The sequence below is a fragment of the Rhagoletis pomonella genome, unplaced genomic scaffold (assembly GCF_013731165.1).
Source record: "Rhagoletis pomonella isolate Grant_MI unplaced genomic scaffold, Rhpom_1.0 Rhpom_scaffold_00012, whole genome shotgun sequence".
Lineage (NCBI taxonomy): Eukaryota > Metazoa > Arthropoda > Insecta > Diptera > Tephritidae > Rhagoletis > Rhagoletis pomonella.
The window spans coordinates 1,518,052-1,545,372 of record NW_023458566.1 but is presented as its reverse complement, the minus strand read 5'-3'; the positions used below and the strand labels follow the sequence as shown (position 1 = coordinate 1,545,372).

The 27,321-nt window shown below is 32.2% G+C and overlaps 1 protein-coding gene across 1 annotated transcript in view; it reads right to left on the bottom strand.

The window, feature by feature from the left end:
- LOC118747516 (bestrophin-2-like) overlaps positions 1-27,315 on the bottom strand; it is a gene marked incomplete at its 3' end in the record, with an annotated part of 59,128 nt that extends 31,813 nt beyond the window's left edge. The window contains exons 1-2 of the mRNA XM_036481567.1: positions 27,054-27,315; positions 9,361-10,512 (exon numbers count right to left, since the gene is read on the bottom strand). Of these exons, the coding sequence (XP_036337460.1) occupies positions 9,361-9,431 (71 nt within the window). The remainder of the gene's footprint in view (positions 1-9,360; positions 10,513-27,053) is intronic.
- Between the last annotated feature and the right edge of the window lie 6 nt (positions 27,316-27,321).

Genomic DNA, 27,321 nt, shown 5'->3' with positions numbered 1-27,321 from the left:
TATACATATCTATGCATGTTTATATTTGTATTTAGGAAAGTATTGTTATAATTCCAAAAATGCTAACCAAGTATGTGCTCTGCCCCATATTTATGTACATATGTACCTACATGCATGTAATTTTTAAATTATTCTCAATTGGCTTGTTCACATTTGCCTGGGTATCAGGTTATTTAAATTCTTGGAGTTTTTTTGTAGTATAAGCCATACTCTTAAATAGAGTTATTTTCAATAGGCTTCCTTGAGGAGCCCAACAGTCGAAGGAGAAAGGTCATTGAATTCTTCAGTCTTTCTCTGTTATATTTGTTGTTTTTTTTGTACGAGCCCCAAATCCAAATTTCTTTAAATTTTTATAGATTTTCTGGGGCAAACTGTAGTTTAATATACATCAATTGAACAAAAATCGAATTTCGATTCGCGAATTTTTTGAATCGATTCACGGATCGAATCGGAAGGTCTCGATTATTCGATCTTCGATTTAATCGATTTAAAAATGGCATCTCTTAGCTGAAGTGCTCAATATTTTAACTGCTTTAGCAACGTATATAGAATTTGCTTTGACAAGAACTGGTAACATTTTTTGGTAATCAAATATTCCCGTTACAAAACCATCGGTAACGTGCAGAATAGACCTGTAGATGGCAAAGTTAAATCCCAAATTGGTTCTTACAACTCAAAAGGGCATTCATATTTCTAGTTAATACTTAGACCGGTGAGTCCGCAGATGGCCTTCGTTTTTTCAGATTTGAGAATAATTGCGAAGTTTGTAGAATTTTCAGTTGCCAAAGGTTTCATGTTTTTCTTACTTCCAATTGAATAAATAATTTAAAAATAAATATTCCGAAAATTATGCGGGAAAGTGTGCTAAGTACGCATAGTACGTTCTCGTTGAAGCTGAGTGCAAGATGTTACTGGCTAGTTTCAAAGTCTTCAAAGGATCTTCCGAGGACTCTTAATCTTCATACAAAGAAAATGACTTTGGTAATTAATCGTTGGCGAATATTGTCTGCTGTGTTTTCACCAACGAAAAATGTAAATAAATGGAAAACAAATTAGGAAATCGTTCGAAAAAGGATTAGCTCTCAATTAAGGCTACTTTAAAATTGAAGATTCAACTGAAATTATGCGATGAAATAAGGCGTTCTGCAACTAAATTCTGAAATAGAGCATACTTGAAAAGTTTTCTGATACAGGGCGTTATTGAATCGGCTGCCGAGATAGGCCGAGATCTTCCACTCACTCGTCTATATTGTAATGTATTTCATCATAAGTTATAAGTTTTTGAAATCAAATTACAAAAAAAATGTCACTCTAACAAAAAAAAATTTAAAATGCTCACTTTTTTAAACATGGCCTTTGTAAAGAATTAAACACGAATTGTGATGGTACGATTTTAAGTTCCTAATTTACTCGTCTTCACTATGTAAAAGAACTTCAAAAAATTGAACTGTTTGTAACCAATATATGTACATAGCTTAAGGACAATCCTCAGCACTTTACATATAAAAGTATTAAGCCGGTTTTATAGCTTTAAAACGAAGTACATGATTGGTCAGGATCGCGAAAAAATTAAAACTTTGACAGATCATATCGCCGAAGGAAAAAATAACCTTCCTCGAATAAGCGTTAGCTTATCATACATATCTATAGAACCCATGAGAAAATATGAAGCCAATCGAAAGTGTGTCATAAAATTTGCTGACCGATATGAAAAAGAATACCTTCTCTATTCTCTTTGACGTACGTCAATGATTAAGTGAAGACTTTTATGGCTGCCCATTGATAGCTTGAGAAATAACATGTTTAAAGACACTTTTATCACAGTTGATAAATCTGATTTTTTTACCGGTTTTATAACAAAAAAAAAGTCAAGTACATTGCTAGTATGTTATATTTATGATCATACAAACAAATGTACGCATATTGCATTTATGTAAATATCGTTGTACATATACATATATATAATTAGTTATCTTTATATGTGGCCACGCGTATACATACAAGTGTACAGTATCGGCCATATCAATAGCACCGCCATTTCAAACTGATATTGTTTGCCACCCGTGTTTATTCGTTTATTTTTAGGAATTTTCAATAAAAATACAATTCAATTTCTGACAAAACCCATATAAAGCCAAGTTTAAGTCTTTGTAGAAAACTACAAAAAAAAAACAAATTTTAACCCAAAATTTCAAACTTTTTTCTCAGAAGTGTTAGAATTTTTTGAGCACACAGTTTTAAAGCTCATTCAATTTAAGTCTGATAATGTGCAAGTTTCAAGTGGCTAAAAATTACCGTTAATTTTTTAGAATCTTTTTCGCCGAAGGTGTTGCGGGTTTTTGCTTCCATATATAAATAAATTGTGTTTGTTCCTTATATGGCAGCAAATCCGGCACTTGAAACTTGAACATTATGAAACTAAAATTAATTGAGCTATAAAACTGTATACTTAAAAAAATAAAAATAAAATTAAATTAAATTATCGAAATTGTTTGAAATTTGTGTAAAAAATCGTTTCGTTTTTTGTAGTCTTTTACAAAGTTTTGAGCTTGGATTTAAATGGGTTTTGTAAGAGGATGAATAAAAAAATTTTTAAATTAAATAATTAAACATAAGTGGCAAATAATATCACTTTGAAATGGGGTGCTATTGATATGACCGATACTGTCATATATATTTTTGAGCTGTCAAAACAGGTCCGATTTCAAGTTTTTTTTTAGAACAGAAAATATGCATGGTAGTTTATTTAAAGACATACATTCTGCTTTAAAAATAGTAAATCAAGTCTTTGTTTGTATACAGTCAGAATACATACGAATTCGTATATAACATACCCTGTCGAGAATTTCGTAGTCAACTACTCAAATAGCTACTTTTAGGTCCACTTATTATGGCTAACTTTTAATTGGTTTCCAAGTGATGCAAGACTCAACCGAAGAACTATGCGTACATTTTTTTTACAAAGAAAAAATATAATTATAAATACATATGGCGCATTTCACGGTAATCGATATCGAATGCAATGAAAATAAACTTAAGAAATGGATTGTATTATTTACTAGAAATAAGAGTAATAAGAGTAAATAAATCCAACTTTCAAGACTGAAAACCGAAATTCCGAATTTTATCTTAAAATCATGTAAAATTAATCAGCAGAAAGTAACGCAAATTAGTCGAGGCCGCTAGTTGAGAAATGGTGAGCATTATGGTGCATATACATATAGTTAGTTGAGTTTCCTACAGGGATATGTGTAGACAAATACATACCTACATACATGTCTCACTATCGCCTCCAGCACTTTGTACTCGTATTTATTTTGATGAATATCGGTTTTATAATCAGATTATTATTATTTGTTTTTTTTTTTTGGTATTCACGGCAGCTCTTTTGATACAATACTCTTTATTGCTTACACTTTAATAATGTATTCGTAGCTTAAATTAATAGGCAATAACCATATATCATTTGTTGTTTGTTATCTCGATCCATTATATCTACCTCATATTACGCGATTTTTTTAGTTATAAAATACGAGTAGCAAGCAAAAAAAAAATGTAGCCTTTGTTGTAAATTTAGTTTTTATTTATGATACAAAAAATTTATTTTGACCCTTTCCTAACTGGCGAGAAAGAGCTGGCGTGTAGGAAATTACGTTAAGACTGGTCAATCGTAAATTTTTAATTTTTTAATCTCTGTTGAACGCGTACGAAAATTGTCTAGACTCTAGACTATGTCATCATCTGTTAGTCTTGGTTGGCTACATTTATCTGCATGCGCCTATATTTACTCCTGAAATCACAAAAAAAAAATATGTCGACCAAAAATACATGACACCACATATTGATAATTTGTGACTATTTATTTTATTCCCAATTAATATTAATTGTTTTTTTATAAAAGTGCGGTTCCTTCTAAAACCAAAACCATATATGTAAACCGATGTTTCGCCTTTTACCAAAATTAAAAAAAAAATAAAATAAACAAAAGTCGATAAAAATGTCACATTTTTTGTCCAAAATATTTAGAAAATTTTCAGGTAAGTAGTTTTATAGCCTTCTTAATTCTGCAGCGAAGTGACTACAAACTACCGCTGATGTTTGGCATGTTTTTTTTTTGTTTACGGCGTTGTGCATTTTATCTATATAAAAAAAAAAATTATAATAAACAAGTAAGAAAGTCTAAGTTCGGGCGGAGCCGAACATTAAATACCCGGCGCAAGTATTAAAGATATGTTTTCCACCTTGCCGAAAGCTACCGCTACATGATAAGCCGGGGTGTATACATTTTAAGTAAATTAGCGTCCTTAAATTTCGACATATTGAAATTTCAAGCATTTCTGAAATTTATTGTTATTTGAAAAGCGGCCGTAATTTAAGACCGATTTCAACAATTTTCAACGGTTTGCTTTTATGTGGCAAGCACAATAACCATACCGAGTTTGGTACAAATTGCTAGAACGGTTAGCGAGATACATATATGTAATCATAAGTGGGCGGTGCCACGCCCATTTTCCAAAATTTTATCATAAACGTATTTCTTGGTAAAGAATTGTTGCAACCATCAATTTTGAATAAATTAGCTTTGATATTTACTGATTTATCGAAGATTTTGTATTTCTCGAAATTACCGTTATATGGAATGTGGGCGTGGTTATTGTCCGATTTTAAAAAGTTTCGGCCATTTGGTATGCTGTACCAGGACCAACAACTGTGCCAAGTTTGGAAGAAATTTGTGCAGCGGTTACCAAGATGTACACATGTAACCATAATTGGGCGTGGCTACGCCCATTTGCCAAAATTTTAAAATATTCTTATTTTTCGTCTAAAACTCATTGTAAATATCAATTTTGAGTGCATAATCTTCAGTAGTTACTAAAATATCGCAGTTTTCGTATTTCTGAAAATTACCGTTATATGGGACGTAGGCGTGGTTATTGTCCGATTTCGCCCATTTTCAATACCATCCGTCCTACACCCAAAAGAAGTTCACGTACCAAGTTGCATTAAGATATCTCAATTTTTACTCGAGTTATCGTGTGCACAGACGGACAGACGGACGGACGGACGGACGGACGGACAGACAGTCACCGCTTAATCGATTTCTCTTTTCATTCTGATCATTTATGTATACATTTGTCTATATCTATCTCGATTCGTTTTGCCTGTTACAAACAAAGTTATAATACCCTTGTGCACAAGTGCGCTCGGGTATAAAAATGCGCAAAACCGTCAATTGTTGAACTATATATCCAATCGATTGGAAAAACTCAATAATTCCTGAAGATGCCTTCAGATTGAAGGCGAAATGTCGACAGCTATAAATGTAATGAATAAAACTACCAAAATCTATGTTTTATTTAATAACCGGCCTGAAGCTCAAAATTAACGAATAAAAAAAAAATAATAAAATATTCGCTACCATTTTTTATAATATTTAAAAATTTTCTTATGCCATTTTTTTTTCTTTGTATCGGAGTTCTATCTAGAATCGAATTCTTAAAAATTTATACTTTCTCGGCTCTAAAAAAATAAATAAATAAATAAATTTAAAATGTAACAAATTATAAAAAAAGTTGGAAATTCGACAAGAATTGTACCGTAGGCATCTTTGAATATATAGTAAATTTCTCGTTTGTAGCACTGTGCGCGATCCTTCTCTTGCATAGGTTGTTATAAAAACTTCACTATTTTTTATTTTATCTTCCTTGACATCTAGGGGATTTTTTAATAAATGAAGGCTAAAAGTTTATTCGTTCAAAGTTACTTCAACCCAATTTGTTTCTGCCATAAATAATACGTATACTTGTTTGTATGTACATATGTACATACACTGGCGGTCAAAAGTGGATGAATGTTGTTTTGTTTTTAATATTTGCAATGTTTTTCAAAAAAAAATATAATTGTTAAAAATCAATGAGATTTATAGCCACTCAAAACTTGCATTTATTTTGATAAAATTTTATAAGCCTGCTTGCCACCTGCATACCCACAAAAATTTTATAAAAATTCTGGTTAAAAAGAATTTTTGTAAATTCTGTATAAAGTTTGAAAGTGGGATTTATATGGTTTTTGTTAAAGCATAAACCATGTTTTTATAAAAAAATAACAAAAAAGTTTTAGCTTGAAAACCATTGTAAATATGAAAAACAAAACACCATTCAGCCATTTTTGACCGCCAGTGTATCTACTGGTGCGTGATCATATAAACCGGCTTGCATGCTTCAAACTTCTAGTGAAATATGAATAAATTAACACGAGTAGTACATAACAAATAAATAAACCAGATCACTGCGCTTGCATGTTTTATTCATATTTGCATTTGTCGATAAGTTCCGCACCGAACTGTCAACAAAAACCGTAACGAAATTACTTAACTATTTTTATTTGTATAACTGTGAATAGCATGAATCATATGTAGGTGCAAAGGTGGTACACTGTAACAATTCGGTTAGCCCTCGGATAGTTCCTGTTGTTACCAGTACTAGTCGCTCATACTAATTCCTCTGCCAATGGTTTCAACTGTTTTTCTTTTACATTGGAGTCTCATTGGAAAAAAGACTACTTACCGTTAGGTGTTCTATTGTGGTTAATTGTTATTTTTTATCTGGTTTTGGACCACTCGATTTATATTTGGAGATTTTCTCGTATGAATACGATTTTGTTCTGCACTTCAAAGATGATTTTTCATAATTAAGAAAAAACCAAAAAAATAAAAAAAATCGACAAGGTTATGTTGTTTATGTGTAATGGCATTTGAACCCGAACCCTTTCGAAAGCTAAAAAATAGTGCAAGCATAAGTATCTGCGCACTCGGCCACAGCCACCGCATGTAAATGTGTTTTCAAATATTTACTTTGGGAGATTGGTGCATTTTAAATTTTTGACAGACACAGAGTGGCGTTTTTTGGAATGTGTTTTTTTTAGAGCTGAACTTATTCTCGATTAAAATTTCTAGACAGAGAGTATCGCTTTTTGTCTATCTCTAGAACGGTTCCTTAAGTCGCAAGCAAACATTTTAGATGCAAACAAATGTCTAATTCTAACCGATCAAATGAGGTACCGGTGCTTTTCGGAAAATTGGCCGCCATATTGCTGCAGGCAGTGTTGCCGTTGCCTTTTTAAGCGGTAATACCCTTTGACCCGACTTTTTGAAAATTTTAATTTTTTTACCCTTTTCCAAAATAATGGGCAACTTTTGCCCCTTTTCAGACATTTTTTTTGGGAAATGTTAACAGAACCATGCTACCAAAAAATATTTCCTCCTGTAAGTACGAAAAAATGCATCACTTAAAACTTTTAAGGGAAATGCAACTCTTCTCCTTGTAGCCACTAGATTTATGTATATGTTTGCAATCCTGTTTTGTGCAAAGCGTGTCCCGCTATTTTTTTTTTAAACCAACAGATTTATGCTTTCACTAGTAAAGAAAAGCAAAAAAAAATTGGTGACCCTGTTTTCGTCAATAACCGCTTTTTTGCGTATGTACATACATACGGTGACGGTCATAACAATAGCACCCCATTTCAAAGTGATATTATTTTCTACTTATGATTGAATATTTATTTATTTTTAGAACTTTCAATTAAAACACAGTTCATTCTCTAACAAAACCCATATGTAGAAAATTAAAAAAAAAAAAATCAACAAATCCCAATAAACATTAGGCGTGGTTAAAAATTCGAAAATAATTGAAAAACAAATATATTTTTCAAATCTCACCTTCGATATTGTATGTGGAATAGTTAAGTAGGCCATTCGCCAGTAAAACGAAACCTTCGTTATCCAATGTATTTTCCCTTCGTTATGAATTCGAAATCTAGCCTATTATCGAATTGAAACTTTAATGAGACAGAGTGATTGTCATATATTTCCCTTCAAAAATTAACTGGATTTCACTTTCTCTCTTACTACTGCTGCTTGCTACGGAACGTCGGAAAACTAAAAGCCTGATTATGGCAACTTAACTTAACTTAACGGAACGTAGAACTTAGAGAATCTAAATGAAACAGATTCGACGTGGCATTATGTTACGCTAAGTTTCAGCTGTTCAATTATAAGCAACATCCATTTAATATAATGCTTAAGTGAGAGCCTGTAAGTTACGTTAAGTTGCCATAATCAGACCATAAGTTTGGTTACGAGTTCGTTCTCAGTTCGATATGCATATTGGATATCGAAAGTATTTAATTTTCGAACGTTCGCCACAATGTTTTTTGGGATTTTCATCCAAATTTCAAACTTTTTTCTCAGAATTGTTAGAATTTTTTGAGTATGAAGTTTTAAAGCCCCATTTAATTTTAGTGTTATACAGTGCATGTTTCAAGTGGCTAAAAATTACCGTTGCTTTTAAGAATTTTTCTGCCAAAGCTGTTCCATATAAAAATTAATTGTGTTTGTTCGTTATATGGTAGCAGATGCGACAAAAAAGGTGTACCTGAATAAGGGCCGTTTTCTGAAGTAACCTTCAACTTTAAAGCTCACTTTATATTTAAAGGTTGAATTAAAAATAAAGCTATGTCTAAAGTTGAGCATTTCTATTGTCATATTATTATAATAAAACGCTTTACTTTAGACACAATCATAAATTTTAATGCAACCTTTAAATATGAAGTGAGCTTTAAACTTACAGCTTACTTGAGAAAACGGCCCTAAGAAACAACAAACATTGACACAAGTATAGGGTGATACAGATACATATGTATTTGACACCAATAATTTGTGATACGTTAACCGGTGATACCGGTAGCGCTGTTACGGTGAACGTTCTCGTGATATAAATACAATTTTTTTAGGGCCTGAACTAGATGTTATGGACTTGGACAATATGCGGTTTCAACTGGACGGTGCCACTTGCCGCAATGCTAATGAAACTTTTGGCCATGTTGCGAACGAAGTTCCCCAGAACGCATTATCTCTCGAAACAATGAGGTCAAGCGGCCGCCAAGATCTTGCGAATTAACACCATTGGACTTGTTTCTCAGGGGCTACGTGGAAAGAGTGATCTGTGCCAATAAGCCCGAGACGACTCCAGAGCGGTAGAACCAAATCGTACACGTAAATACTATATAGTCCGAACTATGCCGAAATGTCATGGAAAATTTTGATGTGCCGTGTTCGTGAAGATCGTCAAAAGCGTGAATATCGGTGCCCTATAAGATATGTATGCATATCTCCCATACAACTGATAAGTTTTTGCGATATTACTCTTTCCGTCGGCACTCAGAACCATGGCAGCCCTTCTATAATCTTTTCGAGTCTCGCATCTTACAAAATAAAAATTTGTTTCGTATGAATCGTCCTTAATATACATAGGTATGAGTTGCGAAAAATGCAAATCAATTAATTCGACTTTTAATACTTACTTCCATAGAATGCGCCAGAAACAGCCAAAACTGCTGCCATTTGGCACTTCACCAGCATATGAGACTGTCATATTTTGTCGTTTATAAATTACTCTACAGGATAACTACAGCCAGCGTTGAAGGAGAAAAGCTGCAGCGACAAAGGAACAAACGTAAGTGATTTAGGATTTATGTGAATACTTTGCATTTATCGATATTAAACGATGAAAGCACAGTTGGCGTAAGAATGTTAAGACAGCAGCAATAAGCGGCCAGTGTGCCCGCTTTTGTTATTTGTTGACTATTTTACTAGTTGCAGCTACCTGCTACCAACCGTGTACCCCTGGCAGTCGGCGCTGTTAACACGAAAGAGTGGCAAGCGGGCGTCAAAATCACCATCACCACCGTCGTCATCGCACGCATCAATGCACCGAGTAGTTGAATTGCACCGAATAGTTGAATTGCACCGACACGTGACATCGACCAAGCGCAACACAATATAGTAAGCAACGCTCAAACGAATGCAACAACGCAACACTGACTTTATAAATATATATAATTTTTTTTTTTTATTATTGAAAAACAAATTTTCTACGTTTGTCTCGTACGCGAGGCGAGTACTGATCGACGACGCTTGGCTTACTGACGCCTCATTATCGAAATTCCGACACGTCTGCGCTGCGGGTCTTTTGGTTATTTAATTGTATTTTATTTACATATTTATTTCTGTTTTTTTTTACGTACATATGTATATATGCATTATTTATTGCTTGCATGTGGCTTAAAAAACTACTGGTTGCTTTAGGCCTTTCTACTTTTTATTATATACAAACGTTTTTACTACCTTTTATTTTGGCGTTTTTGGCATAATTTTTGTTGTTTATTTTCTAATCACTTGTTATTGTCGATCAGCTGCGTTTACTTTCAATACAAACTTGGTAGCATTTTTTCTTAAGGCCGACATATTCGCGCTATTTTATATAAAAAAATACAATTTTTCCGCGATTTTCGGGTTTTAAATTAGAAATTTTACTTTTTAATTTTTTTTATGCTTTCTCACTCATTTTTAAATTAAATGCATTATCTTTTAGCGCACAACTTTCTCAACACAACCTTTGTAACTGATGTGTCTTAACTGCTTATTGCCTAATTTTCGTGGCTGGTGTTGAAACCCTGAAATGATAAAGAAAAATATGTTGTTAAGTATATTTGTTATGAGTAGATACTTATGCAAGTGCAATCAAATATGAAATCTTCAGATTTATGTCTAGAATTGTATACTTAAAAAAACTCTACATAAGAGGACCGTTGGATAGGTCAGTGATTTTTGGAATATCCCGCGTAGTACATTTAAAGCCAGTATCGTTCCTCTCAACAAAAACCTTTTGATTTTGAGCAAGCAACGGCATTTAGTTTACATTTGATCGCAATTGAAATCAGAAAATCTCGTAGAGAAAATGTGAGAGTAAATTTCATCCATGATACATAACTACGGTCACGAACTTTTAACCCACCCAGCATCTTCTCGCAGTTTAGCTGCATCAGCCAGATTTCTATTCCAAACCTATAAAAGTAAGTGGCTCGAAGGTAAGATAATTTGTTCGAATGATAATTTGTTCGAATGATGAAATTAAGGGTCTTATGGAAACCTATTACAATTGAAAAAAAAACACTACACTAAATACATATACATATCGAGAAAAAGTCTAATGGCCTTATTCATAAAAAATAAAGTAGCTTTATAAAAGGTTCATAAATTGAAAAATGTATGAAAACGTCAATTTATAAAGCTCTTTAAACCTACTTTATTTTTTATGAATAAGACCATAAGAATTTGAACCTAAATTTGTCAAAGAAACATAAATGTTTTGGAAAAGCCTCTGACTTATCAAGCTGCTCTTGTATCATTTAATGTAGAAGCCAACGAATGTGTTTATGAATGACAAGTAGTGATGTAAATTATAGATTCATAAAAAAATCGTGTATTTCGAAATACTACATCAGAATTATTTATTAACTGAACTTGACGTGAGATATAAATTTATACAAATAAGTTTTGATTTTTTGACATAGTACATTTGCGCGTCTTAAATTTCCTTCAACTAAAGGCATTCGTGATAAATAATGACAACAAAGAGTTCTTAATGCCGCACATATGTAAGAGTATTTGTGTAATAAAACTGGCCACTTTAAACTTATTAGTGCCAGGTTGACCGAACGTTGTGATCGAAGAGCAAATACTTTTAAAAGCGTGCAAGGTTTGGATTTCAAATAATGGTCATTTGGTTAGCTTTAGATTATAAATGTTTTTTATGTAATATTGTTAATAGAATTTATTATTTAACATTAAATCAATAGGATGTATAAAGTATGTCGAAAAAAAATATTATCAGTGAGTTAAAATTTTAACCTAATAAATAGCTCAGTAGTCGGTGGAACAAAATGGAAATACAAATCTTTAAAAAGTATGCTGATAAACAAACATATTTTCAATATCTTAGCCTAATCAGAATTCCTTAAAAAGAATATTTGGGGGGGAAAAAAAATTTAATTTAACAAATTAAAAAAAATAAATTTAATCAAAAATTAGGTGGTAATCCAATTTAGAAATTAATAAGATACAAATTTCTATTAAAAAACAAAAAACGTGGCAACCCCCATCGAAAACATTTCTGGAATAAAGTTCCCAAAAATAAATTTGATATACATTTTAAGATCTTTTAATTAAATTTTGAATAATCGGAAAAGTGGCAAGTGGCAAGTATAATACTTGCCATGTTTTGTTTAAGAGTTTTCTTTTAAAATCCATAAATATGTAGCACATAATTTATTTTCTAAACAAAAAATTTAATAAATTTAAGATGGAAAATAGATGGCAACCCTATTAGGTTTACCACCTTTTTGGAAAAGTTATATCGATCTAACTAAGTGCATATGCATACTTATTATATGAGAAGGCATTTTTTGTGGTAGTCATTAAATTTGCACAGTTCTTTCGAATGGGAGGTCAAACTAAAGACCTTAGCATTTAGTTAAATTTATTTTTTTAATTAAGGTCCTTTTTTATCGGTGATTAAAAATTTGATGAAATTAAAAACCTGCACTATGCGAGACCTCTCTTAGCTCAGAAATGACTGCACAGCTTTGGATGAAATATGGCGCTCAGATCGCTTATAACTCTGATTAATATTTGGAATATTGTTTACGTTTTTGAAATTCAATTTTGGGCATTTTAACGTCACGCGGGTTCGCTAGTAGGTATAAATACATCGGTGCATACTGATTTAATGGTATTTTCGTATTTAAAGACCCAAAACGGCAACTTATTTATTAAAATCCAAATGCTGCGGTTGTTTATAATATAAAAAAGCTTAAGAAAAGTACGTACAGTTAATAACTGAATGAATTTCTTCGAAGCTCACTATAATGTTCGCTACAGCTGTTACATAGCCCGTATATCGAAACTCCACAGTAGTTAATAAACTTATTATTCCGTAACTCTCTGTGTCATTTCACGATTGTACATTTAAATTTCAATTACTCGCATACCGAATGATGTATTATTAAATTTTTCAAACCCATAAAAAAGCGTTAAGTTTGAATAGTGACAGCATGAAAATAACGAGTGCTATTATTGCCATATACATACATACATATGTATATGTATCGTATATATTGTTGTATGTATGTATGTACATACATATGTACGATCATAGATTGGATCATACTCGTATTGCATCGCTAGATTTTCTTAGTTAAATTAACAGAAAGAAGTGGCAGAAGCATCATGTTCACCTGCATGACTAATAGCTCACGAATTTCCGTTTACTGATTCTATTTAATTAGCAACAATTTTTATGAAATTTTCAATGTAGAAAGGTTAACTAGTTTTCCAACTGATTTATATGTACAAAATCCGGAGGCAAAGAAAACCTAATAACTGCAGCCACAATTTGTTACGTATATATTTTTCTATGCATCTACATACATACATACATATGTATTATGGCTTCTGGCGCTGGTGTTAATTACATGACAGCTGATACAATCTTTTAGTATTATGTATTTACATAACTATACTAGGCACATACATATCGTTGCCTTAATATAGAAAGACCCTATTTAACATTTTTATTTTTTTACAGAGTAGTTAAACAATTTTATAAAAAGTCAAGTTCTTCAGTACCGATTTTCTTCATTACACTGGTTTTTAATAAATAAAGAAACTAATTTTTTTCTTTAGTGACTAACCTACCGACTTGTGTACAGGGCTGAATTTCAAAACAAAATGAGTTAGAGCTTTTCTATATTAAGGTAACGATTTGTAAGTATGTATATCAGACTGTGTTAAATAAAATTAATTTTTTTCTTCCGGTCCTTTATGAAAATTTCCTTGTCGGTAAATGAAAAAAAAAATTTGTCTGCTACTTTTTTTAATAAACAATAAAATTTAAGAAATAAAAAAACAACCTTGTAGCCACTTCAATTCTAGTATAACGAGTGCAAGTTTGAAGTAGCTAGGACTTACTGTAGATTTTTGGATTGTTTTTTTTTTTTTTGTTGTGTGTTCGGCGACAAAGAATCAACGAAACCTTCAACAAAAAAATTTGCCAAAAATTTACGGTATGTTCAAGCTACTTCAAACGTGCACTATTTATACTACAAGTAATTTTTAAGCAAAGGATCAAAGCGACTTCAAGTCTCATATAAAACTTAATGATTACTGTTAGTTACTTCATGATCGGATCGGATTTAAACCACCTCTGAGGTACCACCTTTCCTTTAACGAAAGAATTATAGAAATCGATTAACGTGCTCCGAAGTTATGCGGTAACATAAAAAGATAAAAAAATAAATATTCCGACAATATTCTAAGTGGTTTAAAAATGGAATGGGCTACATTTTTGCGTTCGCTAACTGAAAAATGAAGATAGTGTCTGAAATTTTGCCACAACTATTAATTTTTTGTAACCGACAAAAAAAATTTCCTATGGGACCTAAGAAAAATAATGCATTTATTTTGCATAGTCTAATGTACATACATACTTACAGACATAATTACTTGGAATTAAATTGTTATACAACAGCGGTTTATTTTTATGTATGTACATAAATTGATGCTCTTAACTGCGCTTGAATATGTACATATGTTTGTATGCATCAATATCTATTTACGTACACATTTAAAGTTTTGCATACACCTTTTGTTTGCAAATTTCACCTTGGCGAATAAAATCCGAATTTTATTCGCGCATATTGAGCTGCCCGTTATTTGTTTCTTATTTTCCCAACTCTCAAACTGGCTGGCGAAATCGCCAACTAACAGCATGTTAATTTTATAACATTTCCAAGAATCTGACAGATACCAATGTAAATTGCTTTTAAAGCTGGCGCGCCTTTCGTTTACTCTCAGCCATATGTTTTGGGTTATTCCCCCTGACATACATACGTAACTCGAAAAACACACTTTTCATCTTAACTTCGCTTAAATAAATGTTAATACACACATCTGTTCATACTAATGCAGATAAATATGTATATTCATACATATATTTTTAAAACTTTTTTCATAAAATTTTTCAAGAAAAAAAAATGCATAGAAAGTTGAAAAAATTACTGTCAATTGCAAAATCCTTGACTCTATGTTGTTGCTGCTCCACTTTACATACATACATACGTACGTATTTTTTTTCGTAATCTGTCAATTTATTGCCGTCGTGCTTTCGGTCCGCATAACAAGTTAATTATATTTTTCAAGCTGCAGTACGAAGTAAAGCCGCTAAGAGCGTACGGTATTTTTGCAATCCGCACATGTGTTCTTTTGATTAATATTTGTATTCAATTAGCAAAAAAGTCATGAATTATTCTATTCCACTGGCGAAATGCAGTACCATGCACAACATATTTATTGGACGATTGCGCCGTGTAACCGTAAAAATGAACTCTTCAGAACACTCGACCAGCAGTTCCACTTGAACCGAAGTGGAATGTTGCACTGATTAGACTGTCTTCTAAGCCAATACAGTTTGTTTAAGTTAGAAGAAAATAATTAGACAATTGTTATGCGAATGCCAAATTTTACATTTCGCTAAAGCGAGTTCTTTCCTCTTCTTCCTTAAGAAACAAATAGTTGATAGCTTTTAATTCGTGTAGCAAAAGTAACAAAAAACATGTAATATTCAAAGCTTGACTTTGAGTTCGCTTTTTTTTCTGCATTTTACCCAAAAAGAGCTGCGCGTGAAGATTTTTTTAGAATAAAGTGTTGTACCTACTTAGATATGTTACAATATTTAAATCACATTTTCAATGAAAGTGACATTTTTGGTCGGCTGAGAGCTATTTTGTACCAATTGTGGTAGGAAAACAATTTTTAGAGTGGCAACACTGCTCACACGCAATTACTTTCAAAGCTGTATTTAAGAGAATATACCTCACTTCGACAAATTTTATGCGATTGCTATAAATGAGGTATCAGTTTATTAGAAAAGAAATGTTTTGAAATTTTGGCAATAAGCGATGGTAAAAATTTAGAAAATTAAGAAAAAATACATATTTTTTTTTATTTGCCCGATGAAAACTCTCAACAATCCAAATCGAACAATATATTGTTATACATAATTTTTAAGGTCTATAAATCCTCTTCTCACAACAGTTTCGATATTTAAAATCTAATGAAAAATAGGTATCCAAAAACTGAAAAGGCTACAAAACCTAACCTGACCTAAAATGCCAAGTCGCGACCTCCAAATGGTTTTAAAAAACATATAATAATAGGCAATAATATTTCTCATAAAAAGGCAGTAAATTGTGGGGTAGGGTCTTGAAATTAAAAAAAAAGGAAAATTTTATGGGCACCCTAATATAGATATGTAGATAATTTTTGTTATATATGTATGTACAAATGCACATATGTATGTAGGTTTATAAAGTTGTGCTACATATTTGTTTATTTTAAATTCCCTGTTAATTGGCACTTTGACGAGTTGAATTTTAACACCAAATTCTTATGCATATTCTTTGTTCAGAATTAAATATTTTTGCTTGATTGCGTAGAAAGAAAAAATATCTCCCTAAATAAACATTTAATTAAATTTCGATTCAGTTGAAGCTATTTGCTATTTTTTTAGGTTTATTCTTAACTTTCCCTTATTTATTTAACGAATTTGCAGATGCTTTCGAGTTGCAGAGAATATTTAATGTAAGATACAAAAACTGCGTCTACATAGTCGGACGGTTAAAATATTTCTGTGTGATCAACAACTACTTATGTAAAACCAAAACTTTTAAAATATACACACCGTGTCAAAATTATAAGCGCACCGCATAGTAGTTTATCTGGTGATGAAAATACATATTTTTTTTACATGTACATATGGCATCTACTACATACATACACATGTATGCATATCTAATTAATTAATTTTTATTTTCGAAGTTTTGCAACTTAATATCGAGTTTTTGCAAATATGGTTGCGCAGGTGAAGTGCCGCTCGTTAAAATGTATTATCAATGAAGATTCATACATTTGTAAATAAGCAAGTAAGTTTGCATATAGCCTTGCCTCCATGCAAACTACTACGAGTATTGTTTTTAAAGATTTAATTTGTGTCAATAATTGTATTTATGTTTGTACATGCGTTGTTGTACTTATTTTGGTTAACAATTTTCCATTGTTTCTGAGTACCTTGCACGACCTTCACGGTTAGATCCGCACCCTTTTATTTGTAATTTCACAAGTTGTTTATTGAATTTCGTTGTTTGCTGCAGAGCAATATTTCGTTTAATATTTTGAAATTCAAGTTTTTTATTCAGCATGTCCTTAAGTTAGGTTTTGTGCCAGTCATAAAGAAATACCTAAATAAAAATGCACTTAAAACTGAGCAATCAAGCTGCAACTGGATGTTTTTAACCTGCAACTGATACTGATACATACATACATACGTGACACAAAGAAATGACCAAGCGTTGATTTTTTAAAATATTCTTAATGTTTTCCGAGCTAATTTTTTTTTTGTTATTTTATGATAAAAATCCCGTCCAAGCTTTCGACAAAAACTATGTAAATCACAGTTTCAAGCGTCATAGAAAATTTAGGAAAATTCAGCAAATTTACATCAAATTTTAAACTTTTTAAACTCCATCTTTGGAACATTTTTGGGTATGCAGTTTTATAGCGCTAAGAAATCCCATTGATTTTTGAGATTTTTTTTTTTTTTGGTGACGGATTTTTGCACTTTATTCAATATAATCAAGGAATTCTTACTAAATAAAGTGCGGGAGACTGTTAGCAACAACATTTCAAAACATCAACGCCAGTTTTTGTAAATTGCACTTGTTATATTAAAAAAAAAAAATGCAAAATGCACTTCATTCGACTAAAATTGTATGGGCTATAAAACTGCATACCCAACAATTTTCTAAAGATTCAGATTAAAAAGTTTAAATTTTGATGAACATTTTTTGAATTTTCTTAAATTCTTTATAAACTTTTAAACTGTGATTTACATATATAGTTTTGGGTAAAACTTGGACGGTATTTTTATAATATAAATAACAAAAACAATTCAGCCCGATAAACATTACGAATATTAAAAAAAAAAACTAACACGTGGTCATTTGTTTAAGTCACTGTATGTACGTACTTTAAAATCAGTACATTCAGCTCATGAAACAGGTGGCGCTATGCGAAAAAGGTTTAATTACCAGTGAAATCGTTCCAATCACATCTCGCAGAGATGAATCATCAACTCAAGTTCAAATTTGATCTGCGTCAGAGTAATCGCTGGCATACACCTTTGCACTAGATTGCATAAAATGTGCACACACATTACGTTTATAAACATATGATCTGTATGTATGTACATGGGTAGATTTCTAAGAATGCCTATGGTATACAGCAGGTACGTACGTACCGTCCGTCATTACATGTATATATGTATGTATGAACGTAAGCCCTGCACGATTAGTCATAGATGTAAACATGCCATTTACTTTTTATACTCTGCGCTTCGCTGGTTAATACATATGTATGTGCACTTTTTATCTCGGTTTACTTAACAAAGTTAGTATACCTAAGCATGTTTGAAATGGTATTTATTTATTTTTAAATTCTAGGCAACCTAGATTATAGTTTTCAACTGACATTTTTTGGTCCAAGTTGAAAAATAAATATGTATATTAATTAAGCTATCGAGGAAAAATTAAAAAGTTGACTAATACTTGAATAATTTTACTAAAATCTTGGATTAGTGTTGAAACCCCGATTTTTGATAGGTTGGAGCACTAGGCCTTAACTTTACAATAAAAGTAATGCAACATTTTGACCAGTTTTGACTACTTTCCCTTTGGTTTGTTTAATCTTCAGTTTAAAAAAAATTTACTTTCGATATCTTACAAAAATTAGGAGGCAACCTTATTTAGAAATACGTTGCAATGGATACTACATATTTTGTGTGTACATGTACTGTATATAGGTACATACAAAATAAATCTTATTTAAATTAACAAAATACAAATTTGTTTTACTAAAAAACGTGGCAACCCTCATCGAAAATATTTTCGGCGAAAAGTTCTCAAAAATACCTTTCATTTTTAGTTGAATTCTGTAGAACCGAAAAAAGTGGCTACCTTACACAAATATCGCACGGGATAATACTTAGCGCCAGTTTCTCAATGTCTGGTTAACACTAACTACAGGTTAAACATCGTTATATTAATGGAGTCGATCATGTCGATAACGATGTTTAACCTGCAGCTAGAGTTAACCAGACATAGAAAAACTGGCCCTTAGTATATAAGCAAAGCCTTCTTTGAGTATCCATTAGTAGTGATATTGTACCTTTTTTTCTAAACAAAAAATTAAATAAATATGCGATTCAAAATAGGTGGCAACCCTATTCAAAAATATTTCCGAATCAGAGATTTTTGAAATTCCATTCCATTTCCATTTGATACCCATATTATGATGTTTTATTTAATTAATTTCGAAAAGGTGTGTAAAAAGATATAAAGATATATAAAATATATAAGATATAAAACCAATATTCAACTTTGTACGAAAATAAAAAAATATTTATATAAATTTCAATAAATTGCATCAAGGGTGAAATATAGTAATCAGAACTAAAAAAAATTCGATTATTCACTTTTATATCTCATACAATTTTAGTCCAATTAAGTGCTTTAAAACTCGTGTTGATTTTCGACAACTTGTTTTTTGCTTTCTAGCATACTTTATATTTCAGTTCTTTTTTAGCATTTCAAAAGCGGTTTACAGCCCTGCCTCATTTTAAGCTGTAAACTAACCGTCCCTAGCCTTTTATCACATCTGTACTGACGATTTTAAAGTAAGCGAACACAAATGTTCGCAAGTCAAAAATCTGTCTATGTTTGGCCGTCGATTTACTGGAATCTAAATAGATAATGGGGAGATTTTCTTATGCAATCAAGTAAACTTCAGGCACCGTAAACGATTTTTTCACGCGACTAATTTATATATTAATATCTCAACAGTTCGTTTTATAGAATGCAAGATTAAGGGCTTTTAGCTGTCACAAACTATTGTTCGAATGAAGAATCGGTCTTACCTATGACAAATAGCGTGTGGCGCACGCTTTACTCGCAGTTTAGATGCATCATTAAAGGCCAGAAAACAATTTGCTAGTAATTTGTGTTTTTGTTTTTTGTGCAATAAAAAAGCCCTAACACTTTCCACGCGCTAGCTTCATAATAGACAAATTTGAAAGTGTGTTTTATACAATCGTTAATTTAGGTGCTCTAATTATTTTTACATTCCTTTAATTTTTAAAGGGAAGCACCCCATAACACATACAAACAAACAGTAAGTATGTACACCCTTTAAACAATTTCTGAGGGCTCAGAATTTATGAGTTTAAAATGTGGCAGACTAACTCTTTTCGACCTCTTTTGGCGTCATAAATTCTGAGTAACAAAGTTCACATAGAAGTAAAAGTTTATTTAATAATCAGATTTATAAGGAATAATAGCTTAATATTTCACACTCTAATATGACTCCTAATATGGACTCGTATTGGCGTGCCCTCCTAAGAAGGGAAATATGCTTTGATCTTACTCTTTTTTGAGCTCATAAAGAGGGTTGCAACTCAAAATTCTGAGACTTTTTTTTGACTCTGAAGTGCATTTATAGGGTACTTGCATATGTGCATACACTAATGGATAAAAAAATAGGTGCGCCGCATGTTGACCAGTTTTGGCTACTTTTCTGGGCTGATTTACTGTTTACTAATTTTTTATAAAAGTCAAACTTTGTGAAAAAATTTGGAAAATTCGACAAATTTTTACCAAAATTTCCAAATTTTTAATCAGAATTTTTAGAAAATTTTTACAAAGCAGTGATGTAGTGCTTTGAACTCTAATATAATAAAATGCAATTTTTAAGCGGCTGAGAATTCTTCCTAATCAAAAATATTTCGAGCGTACTTTATATGGGAGAAAATGCATGAAACCGTCAGCAAAAAAAAACATTAAAAGTCAACGCTAATCATTGGCCGCTACAAATATGCTGTTTTTTTTTCTCTATATAAAATAAATGGGAAACTTTGAGCGATCTCTAAAATTCTTTTTATTCCAAAAAAAAAACGGATGTTAATTTTTTAACACCCTAATGTATATACATACAAACATATGTACATATGTCCCTCTTTAGTACCCTTTCAAAAGCTTACATAACTTATCGTTATTGTTGTGCATATGTATGTATGTATTTTTCAATTTGTTCGTTTGACATATGTATATACATAATAATGTAAATACATACAATGTTTTTTGTTTTGTTATTAATTATTTCGAAAAACACGTTTGCGAAAATTCGCGCACATAAAACCAATGATTAACTAACTAAACATGGTGTATTAGAATGGAAAAGCCAGCTAATTAATTTCTAAGTTTATATTTTTTTTTTACGCTCGAATGAGGGTAGAGCAATGGAGAAAAACTGCGAAAACTTCAAATACAATGTTGAAAGATGCAAAAAATACAATAGCAGCAATAAGTAGCAGTTAGGGAAAAAATAAGGTGAATGCAACTTAGCAATTAGTCAAAGCAGAAAGATCAATTTAAATTTTAGCTAAGAGATTTACAAAAATAAACTTGAATTTAATTTTAAATGAAAAAATAAAACAAACTATTAAGAAATACTAAATAATTAATGAATTTTTTCAGCAGCATATGTATGTATGTACGTTGCGTTTTCAAGTGCAAGTCACGCAGCCATTGTGCATGGATGTATGTATGTATGTATGTAGATGATAAAACGAGCACACATGCGCAATTGTTTTGTCTGTGAGTGTTATTTAGTAAACTTTAGTAAATCAAAATGTGCCGAGTGTGCAAAAGTACGAGTGGCATATTTGCATTTTAGACTGTTCCAGTCTTCGCAATTTGTATGCTTTCCATACAGTTTGCACACATTTTAAGCAGGTCACCTTAAGCAGCTCAATAACAGCGGCTAAAAAAAAAAAAACATTTTTTCTACGACAGTCGGATCTGGATCCAGATTTTATAATTGGCCAAGGATCCACGCTTCAGGCAAAAACTCTATGCACACAGTAAAAATCACCCAATAAAATTGAACTATATTTGGCAGACATCTCGATGGTTTTTCTTTAAGTGAAAGCCATCTTATTTTTAGTGGCATTATTTTCAATGAAATCAAGGAAGGATTAATTAGATTTTTATTAGGTTAGGTTAGTCTGCGCTGACCTATCCTCGAACCTGGGACCTTCCTATGTGGCAATTTACAGCTCAACCGATTCAGCTACGGGGTCGCCTTACCGACGCTATTCTATTTAACATTATGAATTTAAAATTAATGAAGACATCGCAAAAATTAGGAACTAGTACCTTTCAATGAATTCTAGCAGACATCACGGAAAATTAAGAAGTGTTTTTAAATGATACAATTAAGCAGATTTTCTTTACGAAATATGATTTTTAAAAAATATTCTTATAAATAAAATCAATAAGAATTTTCAAATAAAATTAATTAGGAATATATATGGAATTTTTCTTCTCTTTTTCGTCTGTTTTACCTCCCAGCCTAGAAATTTCTAATTGATTTTGATTTTGTTTATCTTTGTGTAGAAATTTTATACTGTAAAACATGCTCCCTTGTTATTTACAAATGCTGAATGTATTCGATAAACCCGATGTGAAGTTAGTTTTATTTTTATTTGGAGTTTACAATTCATCTCAGTTTAGCGCGTGTTTATTTTGTTATCGATATTTTTATCGATTTTGTTATCGATATTTATCGTTTTTCTTATCGATATTTTTATATTGATTTTTTATCGATATTTATCGGTTTCGTTATCGATTTTGTTATCGATATTAATCGATTTTTGCCGATAACTGCGGTTGGCCTTTATTTTCGTTATCGATTCCATTTCTCACAGTCATTAACCATAAGCTTCCTCGCATAAAATGCTTTCAGAGTGATATATCACAAAAAAGTAATTTGCACAACTCGGTTTTGGATATTTTAGCAGGCTAAACGCGTAAATAGGACCGCTTTTACAATGTCTGGTTAGCACCAATGCCCAGTTAAATATCGTTATCGACGGTATAAACGGCCCTTACATCTCCAGAATTAACCCCCAACTTCCAATGTGTGCAGATGCCCCTTCTTAACTAATCACCTCTTCTCATGCCAACACTTCGAAGGCGTAAAGATGATGATTTGGGTCACCCACAAGATAAAAGGAACAATTGGAATATCCTCGACGCTTGGGAGGAAATGAAAACTGTTTACCCAAAACTTTACGGACTTTCTGAAAAACACTATCATTTAGTTGTTACCTTGGTGCCTGCTGAGCGCCTCTTTTCAAAAGCTGGTGGTGCAGTCACGGAGAAACGCTACCGCTTAGCAACAAAACGCTTATCAAAACCTTTGTGTTTGCAAACTTGGTTAAATTATAAATAATTATCGCCACTAAAAATACTCGTTTTATTTTATTTAAAGCTTGAATTAGAAATTTTTCATGGAAAAGTGTTTGTGCGAATACTCACTGTAAAAAAGTGCCTTTAAAAATTCGATCAGCCGATTATTTCTCAATAATCGCAATTAACTGCAATTATTTCTTTTAGCTTGTGATTAAACATATGATTAATTAATCGATTATTTTATTTTATTTTTTGCCATCCCTAAATTAATACCAGGCATATGCTATGTTTTACAAGGTTTTCCTAAGCCACAATGACAAGACCCAAACCAATTCGTTGACGGTAGCCCTTATAGACAACGTTTCAGAGGCCGATCTTTCAGTAGTTGGTGCATATCTGCGGGGCGGATTGGGCAGAGTATACTCATAATTTTATTTAAAAAAAAAAACTATGGCTACTCGTCAAAAAGTAATGGATACGTCAAGGATACATGGAAATAATATAAATTTAATGCAAACTTTAAGTTTGGTAGGTGCTTATGAAACTCGCATCATTTTACAACAACAAAGTCAAGTTGGCGCATGCGTATCACGGCAGAAAACAGAAATCAAACACAGTGAATGAAGAATACAAAGAAAATTCAAAGAAAACCTACATATGTACTAAAAGGTAAACACAATCTGGAAAAGCGTGCATTCCTCGGTTATTTTTACTCTATCGATGTGCTGACGAAAATATGTTTTTAACTTTTTGTTATCTCAAAAACTAATTCACATATCGAAGAGCTGTATCTGCCTGCTGCATTCTACGCAATGCAATGTCTTAGCGGTTATCAAATTGGTCTGGTGTATTTATGCGCATGCTTTCAGTACGCAATGTTAAAACAGTGAAACAAATATCTCTGAGATATGAAATACTACTCGTATATACATACATATTTATGTTTGCATGCACATTTAACTGATGCATTGCATTCACTTTAGCTTTGGTTAAAATACCAGCACCCCAATGGGTAAATGAGCGATCGCTGCTGCAGGTACAGATTTTTCTATGCGCATGAGTGGATACAATTGTATTTGTAGCCCGTGCCACTTCACTGCGTTGCTTTCGCGTACATATTTATGTATAAAAATATCGATCTATGCACATTAGGGTGGTTCCTAAATGTAGGAAGCTAATTTTTACATCAGATTTCCTAAGCCTCAACCCCAGCTCCCTAGGCCGATGCTACTATAGTCAAAAAAAAAAAATCACATATAAATTTTGGATCCGATTGAAGACGGTTAAGGCGTGTCGCCCAGGGGGGCAAAGTTCAAATTCCTCTATGGAGACTCGAAAAATTATAATTATTTTTAAATTTTTTTAAGGACCACCCTAATGCGTACGTTCATAAATTACTCAGGTGGTTTTCAATCAATACCAAAGCACCGGTACGTATTTATGTCTGTACATAGCTTATATACTCTCAAAGTTTGAGTATAAATAGGTACTCAAAAACAACTACATACTATACTAGCTTTTATTGACAAAAATAAAAAAAAATTTAGCAAACAGAGAGTATGTAGAATAGATGGAAATATAGTAAATTCATAAATAAAATGTGGCTTAAACATACACATACATACGAGCATATAAAACATTCGCTTACATACTTTGGTACATACATATGTAAATACATACATACATATGTATGAAGGTGCATATCTACTTAGTTCATAGTTAAATGAATACCCTGTAGGAAATGCTAATGTAATCAAATTGTAGCTATGCTTGTGAAGCTTTGAAATTATTCGAGGTAATTTGAAAACGATTGGGTCTGGTGGTAAACGAGGACAAGACGAAGTATCGCCTGTAAGCAAACAAACAGTCAGCGCATCGCGTCTTGGCACCCATATTCAACTCGGAGACCGCTGGTGGTGCAATGGCAGGACGAAGTGGAGTAGGACATAGTTTCACTTGGCTTTTCTAATCGGCGTCAGTTCGCACAGAAGAGATAACGGATCCTTAACTCAGCTCATGAAAATGGTGTTTTTGTTTTAGAGGTGTAGATCTTTGAGTTCCAAAAAAAAAAAAATATTAAGAGATCACATAATTTCAAACTAAAAATAGATTTTATTAGAAAGCTAGTTTTATGGTACTACATCTTCAATACAATTTTAGGCATATTGGCGTCAATTTTCATCCTCTTTTTCAAGCACTGAGGCCCGCATCTAGGGAATGATTTGCACAATGTTAACTTCCAAAGGCATCCATGATTTCCGCCTTCTTTATGTGAACTAATGAACACATATCTGATTCCTGCAACTCCGTAAATCTTTTATAGCGAAAAGTCGGAAAGCTGTCAAAAGTAAAAGAGCCTTCTTTGATTTCTAAGATTTTTAGTATGCATATCTTTTGACGTCGCTGAAAATAAGGTTTTAGGTGGGGAATCATTGCTGCAAAGATGAAGACGGAAACTTGTAACAGCCATCCAGAGTACACCTGAGATTTGGGCAAATACGAGAAGTAGTCAATGCATGCAATTTAAATTCTCCCATTTTTGGATCAAAAATGGCATAGTACAATGTTTATTAATTTCATATTTCTATGCACATTAATTTGAGAAATCTGAATTATTCCTCTTACCTCATGTAAAAAAGCTCTTATTAAACTTAGTGTTAAGCGCTATATCTTTTAATAAAATACCACAATAACGCTTTAAAAAAATCATTTTTTTTTCAACGGCAAAAATTGTAACGTCCGCAAAATATTAACTCGGAACGACCATATCCAATTGCTTTAAAGTTAATCCGACCTTAAGTATACTTTTACTATGCATCTTGTTAACTTCATTATTTCCTTTTCAAGGTATTCTTGCCAATTGTGCTTTCCGTACATGAAAATTTGCAGAAATCTGTTGACTTTGATGGTCATATCAAAACCGCTTCTTTTTTCAGTAACATCCATACTGAAAGTTGCCGAGAAGATAACCGTACGTTTGTGAGACCTCTCATGGTTAGCTTGCCTTAATTTTATGATAGGTAATTTAGATTTAAATTTTTTTTTTTCAAAGAGATGGAGTCTTAAATATTGATTTAATATTTAAATGCATTTTATTTAGAAATATTCCTCATTTAAAATGGGAACACCAACGATTTCCATCTAAATTTCCAGAATGAAAAGTTTAAAAAACATACATCTCGCAGGCATAGGTTAAGAAAGCAGGGTTAAACCTTCCCTTATACCACACAAATTTTTTAACTTATAATTTTTGTTGCCTCTTTCGTTTAGGGAGGCGGGGGGTTTGGGGAGCCACGCCCCTCCCACTCCACCCCCAGCCCTAAATCGTTGTACAAATAGCTAAAGATTTCCCAATATCAGAATTTCTACTACATATGGATTCCAAGTAACTGGGCTCTCCTTGCTAGCTTAACATTTCCTGCCGGGTATGTGTATGATTGCTCTTTGAGCGACGGCTGATGGCCAGTGCGGAATATTGGAGATTGTGTAATGCAAGAAATAAATGCTACAGCTAAATGTTGCCATCGAAGCAGTTTACCTCAATATGCATGACTTCGTTTTTATCTTCACACTTTAATGCATACTTAACGAACTTGAGATTAAGAAAACAATTCTCCACACATTAAATATTTCTTGCTAAACGTCGCTTTTAGAGCTGTGAATTTAGGTAATTCAAATTAACATTAAAAAGTGTATAACTTTATTATTTCACCTTGTTTACTTGGTAAAATATTTGCAAAACCACACGCACGTATGTACATTTATTTGCAAGTGTGTGTTACCTATAAACGCACCTTATTGATCAGCCTTCACTTCCGAATCCTCTAATTTGCTATTGGCATACATACTTAGGTAGACAAAAAATTGTTGCAAAAATAAATTAACTCCTTTACAATGGCAGCTATAAAGATTCGTGCGCAATCCGTTTCTTTGCATATCAATTTCAGGTTTTTTTTTTAATTTTATTTCACTTTAACCAATTTCTAAAGCACAGACACAAATTTGGCACACCATTTTTAGAACTTGCTTATTTTTCTACGAGTTTTCATCAAATTTCCACAA